This window comes from Cryptomeria japonica, chromosome 1, assembly GCF_030272615.1.
Source record: "Cryptomeria japonica chromosome 1, Sugi_1.0, whole genome shotgun sequence".
NCBI classification, from domain to species: Eukaryota; Viridiplantae; Streptophyta; class Pinopsida; order Cupressales; family Cupressaceae; genus Cryptomeria; species Cryptomeria japonica.
The window spans coordinates 329,604,438-329,618,010 of NC_081405.1; the positions used below are offsets into that span (position 1 = coordinate 329,604,438).

At 36.9% G+C, this 13,573-nt stretch overlaps 1 protein-coding gene across 1 annotated transcript in view; it reads right to left on the reverse strand.

Moving 5' to 3' along the window:
• The window catches only part of LOC131053085 (cytochrome c oxidase assembly protein COX11, mitochondrial), a 77,508-nt gene that overhangs the window by 39,590 nt on the left and 24,345 nt on the right, over positions 1–13,573 (reverse strand). Inside the window, exons 4-5 of the mRNA XM_057987690.2 lie at positions 1,477–1,549; positions 1,226–1,330 (exon numbers count right to left, since the gene is read on the reverse strand). Coding sequence (XP_057843673.2) covers positions 1,226–1,330; positions 1,477–1,549 — 178 coding nt within the window. The remainder of the gene's footprint in view (positions 1–1,225; positions 1,331–1,476; positions 1,550–13,573) is intronic.

The window sequence follows — 13,573 nt, forward strand, 5'->3', positions numbered from 1 at the left end:
TATGGTCTGCGCAATTGTACAGACTTTGCGCAAGTCGTAAGGCCATAAAAAGCATATAGTTTTTTGAAATTTTGTTTTTTTTAACTTTTGCAATGCATAAAAAATATTTTGTGAAATAAAAGAATTTTGAAATATAAAATATATGTACAATAATATATATGTTTTTTTCAAAAATACAAATCATAGCACTTGCGCAGGTAGTGTCTCCTAACAAAGTTTGCTCTAAAATCAACTTTCACCCAATACAAGCAATTGTATAGTCAAATTCATGGAAACGGCCTCCCGAATGCAATGGTGGAGTCAGATTTGGCCTAGGATGCCCCAAAACTTCACTGCAACACAAATCTGCCAAGATGCCAACCTTCAAATGCACCAAGATCTCTCTAAAAAATGACTATCAAAGGCACCCTATAGGTTTTGATACCATGTAAGAATTGGCTATGGAAATAGCCACCCACGATGTAGAGGCCTATTGAATAGCACAATAACAAGAGAGAATAATAGAGACAAGAACAAACTATTCTCATCAATGAAGCAATAAGCTGGACCAAAAAAGCATAGGAGACCCCTTTGGTTATATAGCCATGGTCAGTGAATGAGACAATCATAATATGATAAGTAGAGCAAAAAGCTATCATCCCACCTAAAGTAGAAAAGTGATCGCATGATAACAGCACTAAAGGTGGAAAAGTGTAACCACGAAAGGTGGATATGATAAAGTGATCAGTCCACCTTAAGTGGAGATGCTCCAACTACTCCTATGCAATTCCCTAAGTAAGCTTAAGTAAAGTGTAATTAGGACCTAAAAAAGAATTACACCAACAATGATGAAAAACTGCTTAAGCAAGCAAGTGACCAATTTTGTTATAATTATAAATAAAATAAGATTATCGCCCCTATAATGCTACCAATAATTATATAAGCTGTCATGTTAAATATAAAACAATCAATACACATCATCAAATATTTTCAAATTATCCTTTTATCAAGAAAGAGAGAATATACAGAATTTCTCCCCTGTGCCCTTGTATAACTTAAAGACCTTGCAAATAACCAATTGCTAGTTTAGGTTTTACAAGCAGACGAATGATCACTTACCTTGTCACCAGTCTATGGGGTGACATCTGCATTTCATTTTTTACTATATAAATTGCATTCTTATCAGCAAACTTATGTAAATAATAGCATGAATAGTCTGACTTAGAAAATGTTGTAAAATGCTTACCTTCATTGGAGTGATATTGTATGTTGAGACTCCTGTTATGGCTTTTGGACTAAAATTCTCAGCAGTATAAAAGGCAAGAGCACTCTCTCCAGGTTTCACCCTCACCTATGAAAACAACAAGCCAATGATGGAAGCATCATAAACTGAATTTTTTTTTCTTAACGGCTCTTCCTCTACTAAGACATGCTTCGTTCATGAAGGTACTCTTCAGTACATTTTCTTTAAATGAACCTGAACAGAAAAATGTTTACCTCTCTCTGAGAAGGTATAAACTTCCATGGCATACCATCAGCTACATCAGCATTGAATTGAATCACCAGTTCCCTGAATCAATCAAGAATGAATAAGAGTTTGTTGGAAATAAATTATTATCCTACTAAGTTAAGTTTCTCAAAATGGCTAGCACTCGGACATTCACTATACTTGGAAACAAGTAAAAAAGACCACGATGTAATATAATAAAACTTGATCAAATTAGCAGTCTAGAATTACTATACAAAACAACAAATAATAGAATGAGGGACGGAATAATGGAACAATTTAGTAGGTTGCCTAACTTCTACTCAATCTGAAGGCAATGTGTTTTGGAAGAAACTTATGAGGAACTTCCTTGTAAGCGAGCCTCTTGAGGAACTTCATCAAAAATTCAAAATGTCTTCTGAAGAGTTGAGATATCATCAAAGATTTAATGCCAATAGTCATTTTGCATTAAATGCAACTATTAGTGACAAAAGATAGAAAATAAACGGAAAAATGTTTGACTATTGAAAAACACACAATAAGGGATTCTTAAATATTTGCCTACATAGAAAACTAACAAAAACAATCAATCCATTATGTGCTGCAATAGAACCTAAGGTAGGAAAACAAGAAAGAGTCTATTAAGTGGGCATTTTTTAAAAGAAAACTGCATTCCATTGAGGACGACTGAATTGTTTCTAAAGTTACCAGCAGTATTTGAGAAATCCAAGATAAACACACCCTTGAAAAATTTCAGACTAAGCATTTGCAATGATTATGACAATGGAGTATTTGTTAATGATTAAAAATGACAATTATATTAAAATCAGCACTAAATAAGATAGGTGCATTTGTTACAATATCGAAAACTAAGGTACTTTAACACGGGGGATTATTTAGAAGAAGATGGATATATATTTTTTGTATGCCGGTTATAGGTATTAAAGTTAAACGTATTTTTTTAGTTCTAAAACAAAAGAAAGTTTTAAGTTACGCAGATGCGCAAAGTAAAAGTTCACAAGAGTGGGAGTCATTATAAAAAGAATGCCTTTAGATGTAGTAAACGATGCTTTTTGTTTCTAGAAGAAACTATCTAAATGCCTTTAGATGTAGTAGACGATGCTTTTTGTTTCTAGAAGAAACTATCTATGCACAATTTGAAGACTGTGTTTTGGCCAAGGCACCAAGCATATTGTCCTGAATTCAACTTGAGTTGGTATTCATACTGAAGGAAAGGTCTCCTCTTGCATCCACTAGTTGGATCTCCTTTCAGCAATACAACACCTCTATATCCTTCCAGGTTATTTTGGCATTAACTCCTCTATTTTCCAACAGTTCCATATTTTGTTCTCTCTCATTTTTCAAATTTTAATTAAAGAAAAGTTCAAATACAAGTTTTCAGCATTCTATATTTTTGCTTTGTGGTTCTTTATCTACAGAATTTTTCAAAATTATTTCAGAACTCGAGTGTTTTCCTCTTTTCAGAGTCCAGCATAGATTTAGGTTCCTCACATAGGACTTATTAAAAAAAAATTATGGAATTGTCAAAACTTCAGATGTCTATTTTCAGGCCCACAGTTGGCAGCAATGCAACCAACTTTAGTTGGGTTTGCAAAAATGGGATCCAAACAAATTTCTTAGCCTTGTGATAATACTAATTATAGCTTCAATCCCAGCCACATAAGAAGACAGAAATTGGAGATTTTAAGTGGCATTGTCTGTGGAGGAAGCAATCACTAGTTCAATGTGTGAATCAAGGAACCTTAAACCAGACTAACAGTGGTATCATAGAGTGATATGTAATGGCATATTTTAGAGAGAATTTACAGGCGATGATTATAATGTGGATCTCTGTGATGGCTTATGGGTTCTGTTTGTACCTGATGGGATGGAAGCTAAGGAAGATTTGAACAAGCTGGATTGGGGAGGGCATGAGACACATATAAACATGGAAAAGAGAAGTATGGATGGCACAAAAGCAAGGTATTCGATGCAGAGATTGAGGGTAGACATGAAAGAATGGGAGATTCATGTGGACATTCTGGAATCCTACATGCAAGATACGAATATGGTAATGTGATATATAGTTGTATCAGTGCATAAAGTTGCTGTGGAAATTACTAGTGGTTATATGTAATGTCCCCACTTTGAAATACAATTTAATGGTAAATAATAATAATAAAATTAAAACTAAAATATTAAAGAATATAATTATATTTTAATTAAGTTAATGAATGGTCAAAGAGAAGAAATGAAAAGTTGTGACTCCCTCAAACATGAGATATAAAAGGGAGAAGAGAACCTCATTTGAGGAGGATAATTTGGGGAATCACAATTGAAGAACTGATTTAAATGAGAAGTGCAGATCTGATTGTGAAAGGTTGTGTCCCTTTCAAAACGGCATGATTGCTGAGCACAGAGACTCTATAGTGCATGATTTAAAATTCCATACCTTGTCAAAGATGGGCGTGAATCTGGTGAAAGCAAAAGTAGAGCTTATACTAGTGTTACATTTAGGCATTTATAGCAGGGCATTTGAGCGTTGGAACTGTAATGTACCCTTTTATAGTCTTTCCAACATCTCTGGAAGCTCCACTTTCTTGGAGAGTGCCCACCTTTTCAAAATGGATTTCACTAGAAATCAAGAGAATTTATATTAATTATTTATTAAGGTGGATTTTAAATGACTTAAGTGCTCGAAAAAGTAAATAATAAAATGCAGTCATGCTTATGGAATTGAAGGATTATTATTAAAAGGTGATTTTAAATTATAAATTCTGGAAAGTTCCAAAAGTGCTTATAAAAGGAATTTGGAAGAGAAGAAGCTCATTTGGAATATTTCATTTTACTCTATTTTCCTTGTGAGATTGACCATTGTTCATATTTTCTGCCTTACATGAAACCCTAAGTTGAAATTGGTTATGCTGGTGAATCCCTAGCCAATAGTGTGTGATTCATTCAGAGTTACAGTGTGTGCAAAAAAGAATTCAAAGGTTGATTCACCCAAAGTTCACTTTTGGGCTCAATGTTTGCAGAGTGAGAGTCAGAAGTAAATTGATTTACAGTTTGTCAAGTTTACACGTAACACATTTATACAAGTTTTGCAAGCAAATAATAAATTTGTGTGTCATGTGCAAGTGCATATATCTATCAGAGACTATTGTGTTGTGTGTGCAAACGGGAAAGAATAGAAACTAAGGTGTCATGTGTGCAATGGAAGAGTTGAGTGAAAAAAAATATTTTAATTAATGCTGAGAGTACCCCAGCCATACCATAGTGTCACTTCAAAGGGGGTCGTACCATATTGTGAAGAAAAAAAGAGTAGCCAATGCATAAGGAAAGCTTTTAAAGCCTTTTTATTTCCCAGCACTGCCTACAAAGGGAAGGCTTAAGGAGCTGCAGCACTAAAAGTAAAAAGAGGCTGTTGTACACATTTTTGGAGGTGTCCTACCACAAAGGGAAGTGTCATACAGGTTTCAAAGGAGGTCAAAGGTGCTGATTGGACTTCCATCAATATCTTAGTAGAGGTCAGCAATTACAAATCATATATTTGTAGGTTTATGAGCATAAACTATTCTGTTTGGTATTTCTGGATGTAACAGTTGCAACAGCAATTTATATATTTATCATATGATAACTGCCATGCCTATGAAATCACTAATTTTGTAAAGAAAGGTTGATCCCATCATCTGCAATTGAGGAATTTAATTTTAAAGGTGACTATTTGTGACAATCTGCTGAAACAATATTGTCTAAAAACTGTGTGACGAAATGCCTGCATAGAAAAACTTGTGGAAAGCTGAAAATTTAGGTAAAATATTTTGGAGCAGTATATTAGACGAACTTTATTCATCTGGGAGGTGGTAGGGCTTGGAGATTGTAAATCCATTCACTGAATAGTCTATGATGTCCTTGGTATAATTTTATGTTATGTTTTATTATGTTTGTACAATGCTTAATATATGCTACTGCTGCACGCTGGTAAGGATTGTTACTGTAGTCTTGCTCTTGTAATAGCTGGATGGTTTACTGCAGTTGGGATGAGGCCCCATATAGATCCCCTAGATCTATATTTTAAACAGTGGTATCATGGCCATGAATTGGACTCTAAATACTCTTCTCCTATCCATGCAAAATAGAGAATCCATGGAAAATAGAGAACAAAAAGATAGACAGAAAAATGACAAAGAGGATTAATGTACACCACCAAACCAAAGGAGAGAAGCTGAGGACTCTGATGAATGGAAGAACCATTATGCAAGAAATACAAGAGCGAATAGATAACTATAAGAAGATGAAGAGAAGAAAGGTACAAATCTAAGATTGCTTGAGAAGATTCCCATTCCAAGGATTGATGAAGTCAGTAATTATAATAAACCTAGGGCTTGGATCAGCTAATCGTTTTTCAGACAAACAAACATAGGTGAGTTTCGCAAAGTACAGTTTGCCACATTGCACCTTGAGGGACCAACACTTGATTGCCGGCAAACAGTTGGGCCTTAAACGGAAGTAGATAACAATGATATCAGTCACCAAGAGACAGCCACTTGAGATGATTTTCTAAGAATTGTTACTACATTCTTCCCTTACTTTGGACCTGTTATCAAGCAGATTATGTTTCGGACCTAAAAATACTACGCAACATGGCACAATGGCAAAATATTCCAAAGAATAATGTTAATATGCATTTGATCTGATGTATTCTTTTACAGCTTGTTTGGCGAAGTGCAATATAAAAAATGTGATAGTGCAGTTGAATAATAGAATATAGCAGAATATTCAACTGGATAAAGCATATAACAGCTATACCTGGCAATATAATATGAGATGCAATCTCAGTCAATTCATAATCAAGTACAAGCAGTGATCAGTATTAATGAAGAAGTCAGCGATCCCCGTGAGAAGAACAATGATGGTTAAGAGAAACGGCATTATTAGGAATCGATAAATCGTATTCATTAAGGAAAGACAAACAACGAATCAATTCTGAAGGGATGCGATTGAAACAGAAGAGCAATTGTATTGAAGAGGTGCAAGTTTATTAAGCATCATTTCTATGTAATATGTTTATTATAAAGGCAGCGATCCTCATAAAGGAAGCACCTACAATTAGTAGATTGCTAATACAATTAACAAAGGGATACAATTAACTATTAGAGAGATATGACTCCCTTGATGAAACATCTTTCAGGAAAAGGTACGACCACTTGATGCAAAGATATATATATAGAAATCAGAATTTGGATAGAGGGGGTAATTCGGAAATTATTTTTGGAGATAGATTGAGCAAATTGAAAGGAGGGAGGCTGAACACATATGCTTAACATATGAAGTCTAATAATGTTTGAATGCAGAAATTAATAATAATATTAATAGACTGCAACACGTATGACAGTCATTCTTAATTCCTTATATAGTAGCAGACCAGATCTGATGCATGTCAGATCTGTCTGCCCTTACACTCCACTAGATATAATTATTGCTTTTTAGGCAGTGATAGGTATTATTAATTTATATATTTGGTAATTAGAAAATACATAGATATTTGATAATATAATTCAATTCTTTAATTTATTTATATTTGATAATATAATTAATTATTTATATAGAAATCAGAATTTGGATAGAGGGGGTAATTCGGAAATTATTTTTGGAGATAGGTTGAGCAAATTGAAAGTAGGGAGGCTGAACACATATGCTTAACATATGAAGTCTAATAATGTTTGAGTGCAGAATTTAATAATAATATTAATAGACTGCAACACGTATGACTGTCATTCTTAATTCCTTATATAGTAGCAGACCAGATCTGATGCATGTCAGATCTGTCTGCCCTTACACTCCACTAGATATAATTATTGCTTTTTAGGCAGTGATAAGTATTATTAATTTATATATATTTGGTAATTAGAAAATAAATAGATATTTGATAATATAATTTAATTCTTTAATTTATTTACATTCAAGTCAGAAAAGGATAATAGATTTATCTATGTGGTAATTGTCAGCAAGATTGTCCAGATCAGATCAGAACTGTCAATATGATGGTTAAGATATGAAGCCCAATAATGATCATATGCAGAATTTAATAATAATAAAAATATAGATATTAATATAATGATTATAAATATAGATATTAATATTATGATTATATTTATTATAATATCTTTTAGAAACTGTTTTGCAGTAATGCATAATAATTCATATAACTAGTTTTTGATATTAGAAGCAGCTAAAAACGAGGGGGCTGACCCATAGGAACAATTAGAAGGTCAGTGGCAGAACCACTGTCCGCATATAATCAGAGCATAGTAGCAGCCTTTTGCCTCTATCAAAAACAAAAATCATTCTACGAGAGTTTATCAGCGATAAAGTAATACTAATCAGAGTTTTAGCCATTTGCCACGCAGGGCAATAAACATATAAGTATAAACAAAAGCATAAACTAGCCTTATCCGCCCAGCGGCTACTAGATATAGACAAAAAACCAGAAATCCTCCACATGCAGAAAATTATTTCTTTTTCCCATGGCTCTTCTTAGGGAGCAGCTTTCTAGCCCATTCCTTAGTGAGGAATTTGAGCAAGGCTTTGTAGTCCTCATCCTCCTTGCCTTTCCCTTTGGTTGTGCTTTCCTGCATGAGGCATAGAGTAGTAGCCGAGAATCGAATAACATTCAGAGCAAATTTGGAAACATCATGCATCTTGGACTCCGCTGCCTCCAGTCTGCTGGTGATCACCTACACATTGTCAGAGAGGGCCTCCATTTTTTTCTCCAGCTCTGCCAAGTTGGTTTCCTCCTCTTCTTTCACACTGCTAGCCTCCTCCACGACCATCATTTTTTCCAGCCTGAAGGTCGGGGAGGGGAAATTGGATGGCTTCGGACTCTTGGATGAAATGGGGCTTTCCGAAACTCGGGTGGAGCTCACAGAATGAGGGGTCAGATTATGCTGGGCCAAGGGCATTTTATCAATCGGAATGGAATTGCCGGTGTCGTGCAAGGAGGAGGGGTCTCTTAGGGATTTTTTCGAGGGTTTAGAGGCCAGTCTGCTAGAACGACGGGGGGTATTGGCTTCTTCGGTAATTTCCATATCAGAGTCAATCTCTTGGATTTTGACTTTCTTGGGGGTTCTAAACTCCTCCGGAAAGTGATTTTTGGTTTTCTTGCTGCAGGAGCCAATTTCTGGGAGTCGAGGAGGGCTAATATCATTAATAGCAAGAGGGTGGGTCGAAGGGTTGACGTTCTGGACAGGGATGGAACGGGGTGGGTAGAGGTCGAGGTGAAAGTTATACAGGCGGAGAATGAGGCCCTGGTGCAGTATGGGAAAATCTTTCCCTTTTTTCTTAGCTTCTGCTATATCTTTAACATTAACGTCCATAGAATGCAGCAAAAAGAACGGAATGGAAATGAAGTCTTTATTCCTCAAGTGGTTTAGGAAAGGGAGATGGTAGTAGTAGAATATGCCATACCTTCCCTCCAGCGTAAAATACTTCATCACGATATAGCAGACCTCATCCCACGGGTGAGGGAGCTCCTCCCTGTTGAAGTCGCCCGCCCTCTTGACAGGGTTTTCGCCCTGGTGGAAGAACTAGTTAAGGCTAGTGGAATTCGCAATACAGCTCTATTTTTTCCATTTCCTTCCCTCCATAGTGTTGTGACATATTCACACATCGCCCCATTGCAAATGGGGACCCCTGCTATTTTTGGCTTTCTAGGGTTTGCTTTCTTGGTTTTAGGGTTTTGTCTGTTAGCCTTTGCAGGATGAGTGTTGTCGAGGGGATCGTTGGATTGTAGGCTTTGCTTGAGCCAGGGTGAGTCCACAGGGCCCCAGAATTAGGGTTTCTTTGAGAGTCTTCCTTAGGGCCTGGTTTTGCTCTTGTTGCTAATTGTGTCTTGCTTTGTGAGAGGGTATCATTCTTGAAGGTCCGAGTTAGGTCGAGTTGGTGAGTGATGAAGTCTAGAATGTCATCCTGATCTTCAAATGCCCTGAAATTTGGCTAAGTCTGAAATGTCTTGATCCTGAAATTTGACTAAGTCTAGAAAACTGAAGAATCCTCCAAAAACTAGATTTTGCAATATAACTCCTGGATGTCCGAAACCACTCTCAAACATCCTGAAAGTATATATGGATATATCTTTCTTCTTTCTTATACTTCAATGTTATATTCCATAAAAGGATCCTGACGGAGAGTCCAAAATGTCGAATTTCGCTCCTGACCCTTCCAAAGGGTCCAAAGCGAATTTCGCTCCTAACCCTTCCAAAGGGTCCAGAGCGAAATTCTCCATAAGACATTCTACTTTGACCAAAACCTAGAACTAACGCATTCCTAGGCTTGAATGAAGGCAAAAGCACTTGTTTGAATGAAGAAATGTGAAAATGAAGTCAGGATCTTGACCAAGAATAGGGATTTCGCTCCTGACCCTTCCAAAGGGTTTGAAGCGAAAATCCTTGAAGACCTCAAATTCTCACTTATCAAGGCCAAATTTCTAGTTCCTAAGGCATGTTTGAAGGTATTTTTGAATGTTCTAGCCTTGTCAAGATTGAAAGATGAAGGATTTTAGTCAAGAAGATGAATTTCGCTCCTGACCCTTCCAGAGGGTCCAGAGCGAAATTCTTGAAAGCTCTCATTTTTACTTGGCTAAAGGCAGGATCTTGATGGAGATGTGTGAAGAGAGGTATATGTTTGCCTCTTAGAGAAAAATGGAGTTCAAAAGGTCAAGAATCAAGCTCAAACTATGATTTTCGCTCCTGACCCTTCCAAAGGGTCTAGAGCGAAAATCCTTGTAGACCACCTTTTCTTCTCAGTTTTGGCTAAGTGTTGCTTTCTAGGGCATGTTTGAGGGTGAATTGATTTGATCTTGCCTTGAGATGGAGTTGGTGGATTTTTGAAGAACAAGATTTTGGCCTAAAGGGGAATTTTGCTCTTGACCCTTCCAAAGGGTCCAGAGCGAAATTCATCATAAACCTTGTTTCTTGCCTTGAGTAGACTAGAAGCCTTGTTCCTCACTTGGAAAATGATCTAATTTTGCCTTATGAGGTGGTTTGAAGCTTGAAAAGTGAGCAATCTAGCCTGGAATGAGATTTTCGCTCCTGACCCTTCCAAAGGGTCCAGAGCGAAAATCTTCTTAAAGCTCATTTCCTCCTGAGTTTGGCTAAGTTTTGATTTGCAGGGTATCTTGGAAAAAAGGTTAGACATCCTTGTTGCCTTTGAAGGTTTGAAAGCATATAAGAATGAAGGATTTTGGACCAAAAAGGAAATTTCGCTCCTAATCCTTCCAAAGGCTCCAGAGCGAAATTCCTAAAAAGCTCTTACTTTTGCAATAAAGGAAGTCAAGTTTTTGATTTGTTATGGCATGGATGGAAGAAAAATAACTTGCTTTTGCCTCTTGAGGTCGCTTTGAAAGGGAGAAATGAAGGATTTAGCCCAAGAAGTGATTTTCGCTCCTGACCCTTCCAAAGGGTCCAGAGCGAAAATCTCTCTAAGAGACATTTCTTGCCTTATTTGGCCTAGTTTTGGTGTCCAAGACATGATGAGAAAAAGAATGAACATGTTGAAATCCTTGGGGATGTTTAGAAGTTGTGAAAATGAAGGATTCTAGCCAGGAAAGGAAATTTCGCTCTTGACCCTTCCAAAGGGTCCAGGGCGAAATTCCTTATAAACCTACCTTTTGACCTTTCTTGGACATGAAACCTTATTCCTGGGGTAATGAAGGATGAAATCCTACCTTGCAAAGAAGTTTCAAGTTTAAAAATGATGATTTTGGGTCAAAAATGAAAATTTCGCTCCTGACCCTTCCAAAGGGTCCAGAGCGAATTTTCTCAAAACTTCTTTTTGCTATCAAGTTTTTGCTAGATCAAGTGTGGGATAAGGTAAAATCAAGAGGAAGTTGCCCTTAAGAGTGACTTTAAGTTGCTAGAGACCATGAAAGATGAAGGAATTGAGCCTAGAAGTGATTTTCGCTCCTGACCCTTCCAAAGGGTCCAGAGCAAAAATCCTTAAAAACATCTTTTCTTCCAAATTTTGAACAAAACCAAGCTTGGACAAGAGTGTGAGAAGGCATTTGGATTGCCTTATAGTGGATTTTCGTTGCCAAGAATGCAAATTTTAAAGCCTAATGAAAATTTCGCTCTTGACCCTTCCAAAGGGTCCAGAGCGAAATTTCTAAGATTCACCTTTTCCTTGCAATTCAAGACAAGATTTTGGTTTTTATACCCCGGAGAGGAGTGAGACAAGATGTTCTATGCCTTGGAGGTGATTTGAAGTTGAAAGGATGGAAAAATAGCCCTAAAACAAGATTTTCGCTCCTGACCCTTCCAAAGGGTCCAGAGCGAAAATCCTAAAACCTACTTATTCCTTTCAAATTTATGCTAAGACAAGACTAAACTAAGGTAAAAAAATTGCCCTTGAGACTACCTTTGAGTTGATGTTTGTTTCCAATAGTGATGATTTTAGGCCAAAGGAGGAAATTCGCTCCTGACCCTTCCAAAGGGTCCAAAGCGAAAATCCTAAAATCTCCTATTCTGCCTTGCAAAAACAAATCAAACTTGGATTGGGTGAAAGAAGAGAACTATTTCCTAGCCTTGTGAGGTGGATTGAAGTTGGAATGATGAAAAATGAGCTACAAGCAAAGAAATTCGCTCCTGACCCTTCCAAAGGGTCCAGAGCAAAAAACACTAAAGATACCTTTTCCTTTAAGATTTGAGTAAAACTAGGCCTGGATTACAGTGAAAGAAGCTATTTAGAATGCCTTGGAAAGATGTTTCACCTTCAAAAATGTGAATTTTGAGCTAAAATTGGAATTTCCCTCTTGACCCTTCCAAAGGGTCTAGAGCGAAATTCATCAAAATCCCTATTTTCTCCTTGTGTCAAGTCAAGACTTTGAGTCCTAAGGCGTAGTTGAGGTTGAAATGATGTTTCTTTGCCCTATAGGATGAATTGAAGTGAAGGAGTTGAGGAATTAAGACCTAAAACTGGAATTTCACTCTTGACCCTTCCAAAGGGTCCAGGGCGAAATTCTTATAGGGTCTGTCCCTGGAAAGACTCTTGAACAAACTTAATTTTGATGTCTTCTTGTTGATGATTTAAGGTATAAAATGCTATGTTGAAATGAATTTATTATGTGTCCTTAATCATCTTTTTGTTTGTCTTGCAGTTAAAAGACGACCTTCTCCAGCCCAGCATCATCAAGGACAGCCTTCTCCGGTCCAGCATCATCAAGGACGACCTCTTCCAGTCCAACATTCGAAGGAAAGGTACACCATCCATCCTGCACATCGAAGACAAAGGAAGTTAAAGCAAGGGTTCGTTGAAGAAGCGGACAGTTTCAGAAGAGTTAATTAAAGCTAGCTTCTCAGCAACATCAAATTGAATATCTACCAAGTTACAAGTGTCAGACAAGGTGGCATCCCAGTCATCACTCCTCCAGTCGAATTGATCCACCTCAGCGTGTCCAGATTCAATGTACCTGACTCATGGGAGATGGCACAAACTTCGATGTACCCACCCCGGTTCTCCATTGGTCGAATATTCCAGAGAAGACATGTGTCCAAATAATGCAATTATTTCATTGGCCAGAATTGAGTTTGTTGTAACAAACCCTAATTAGGGTTTTCATTGTAAAATCTCGGCCATTGATCTCAAATTGATCGGAGCCATTTAATTGTATTGAGGGCGCTATATAAGCCCTGGCTCCTCATTTGTAAAGGCTAATAGGTAGTCAGGAGTTAGAAGTTGAATGGTTAGAAATAGTGAATAAGTCAGTTAATAGTATAGCAATTAGAGTAGATTAGAAAGAGAAGGCAAAGATTGTTGCCAAGATGTTGTTGTAAAAGGCTTGTAAAACTTCATTGAAGAAATGGTGAAATCTATGGGTCGATTCAACAATTTGCATAGTCTCTATACTTCTCAGATTTGATTTCATGTTATTAGATGAGTGGAAGAAATGTGTTTGACTGATGGTGAAATTTGTATATCCATACTACTAGCAGTTTGTTGATTGCAGACTTGCTTTGTGTAGTCAACTGGAATCATTCAGCTTAAGCTTAACTTCAATTATCGCTTCTTCACTGATATGCATCAGCCTAATGGTGTCTATGCCTGTAGCGATGA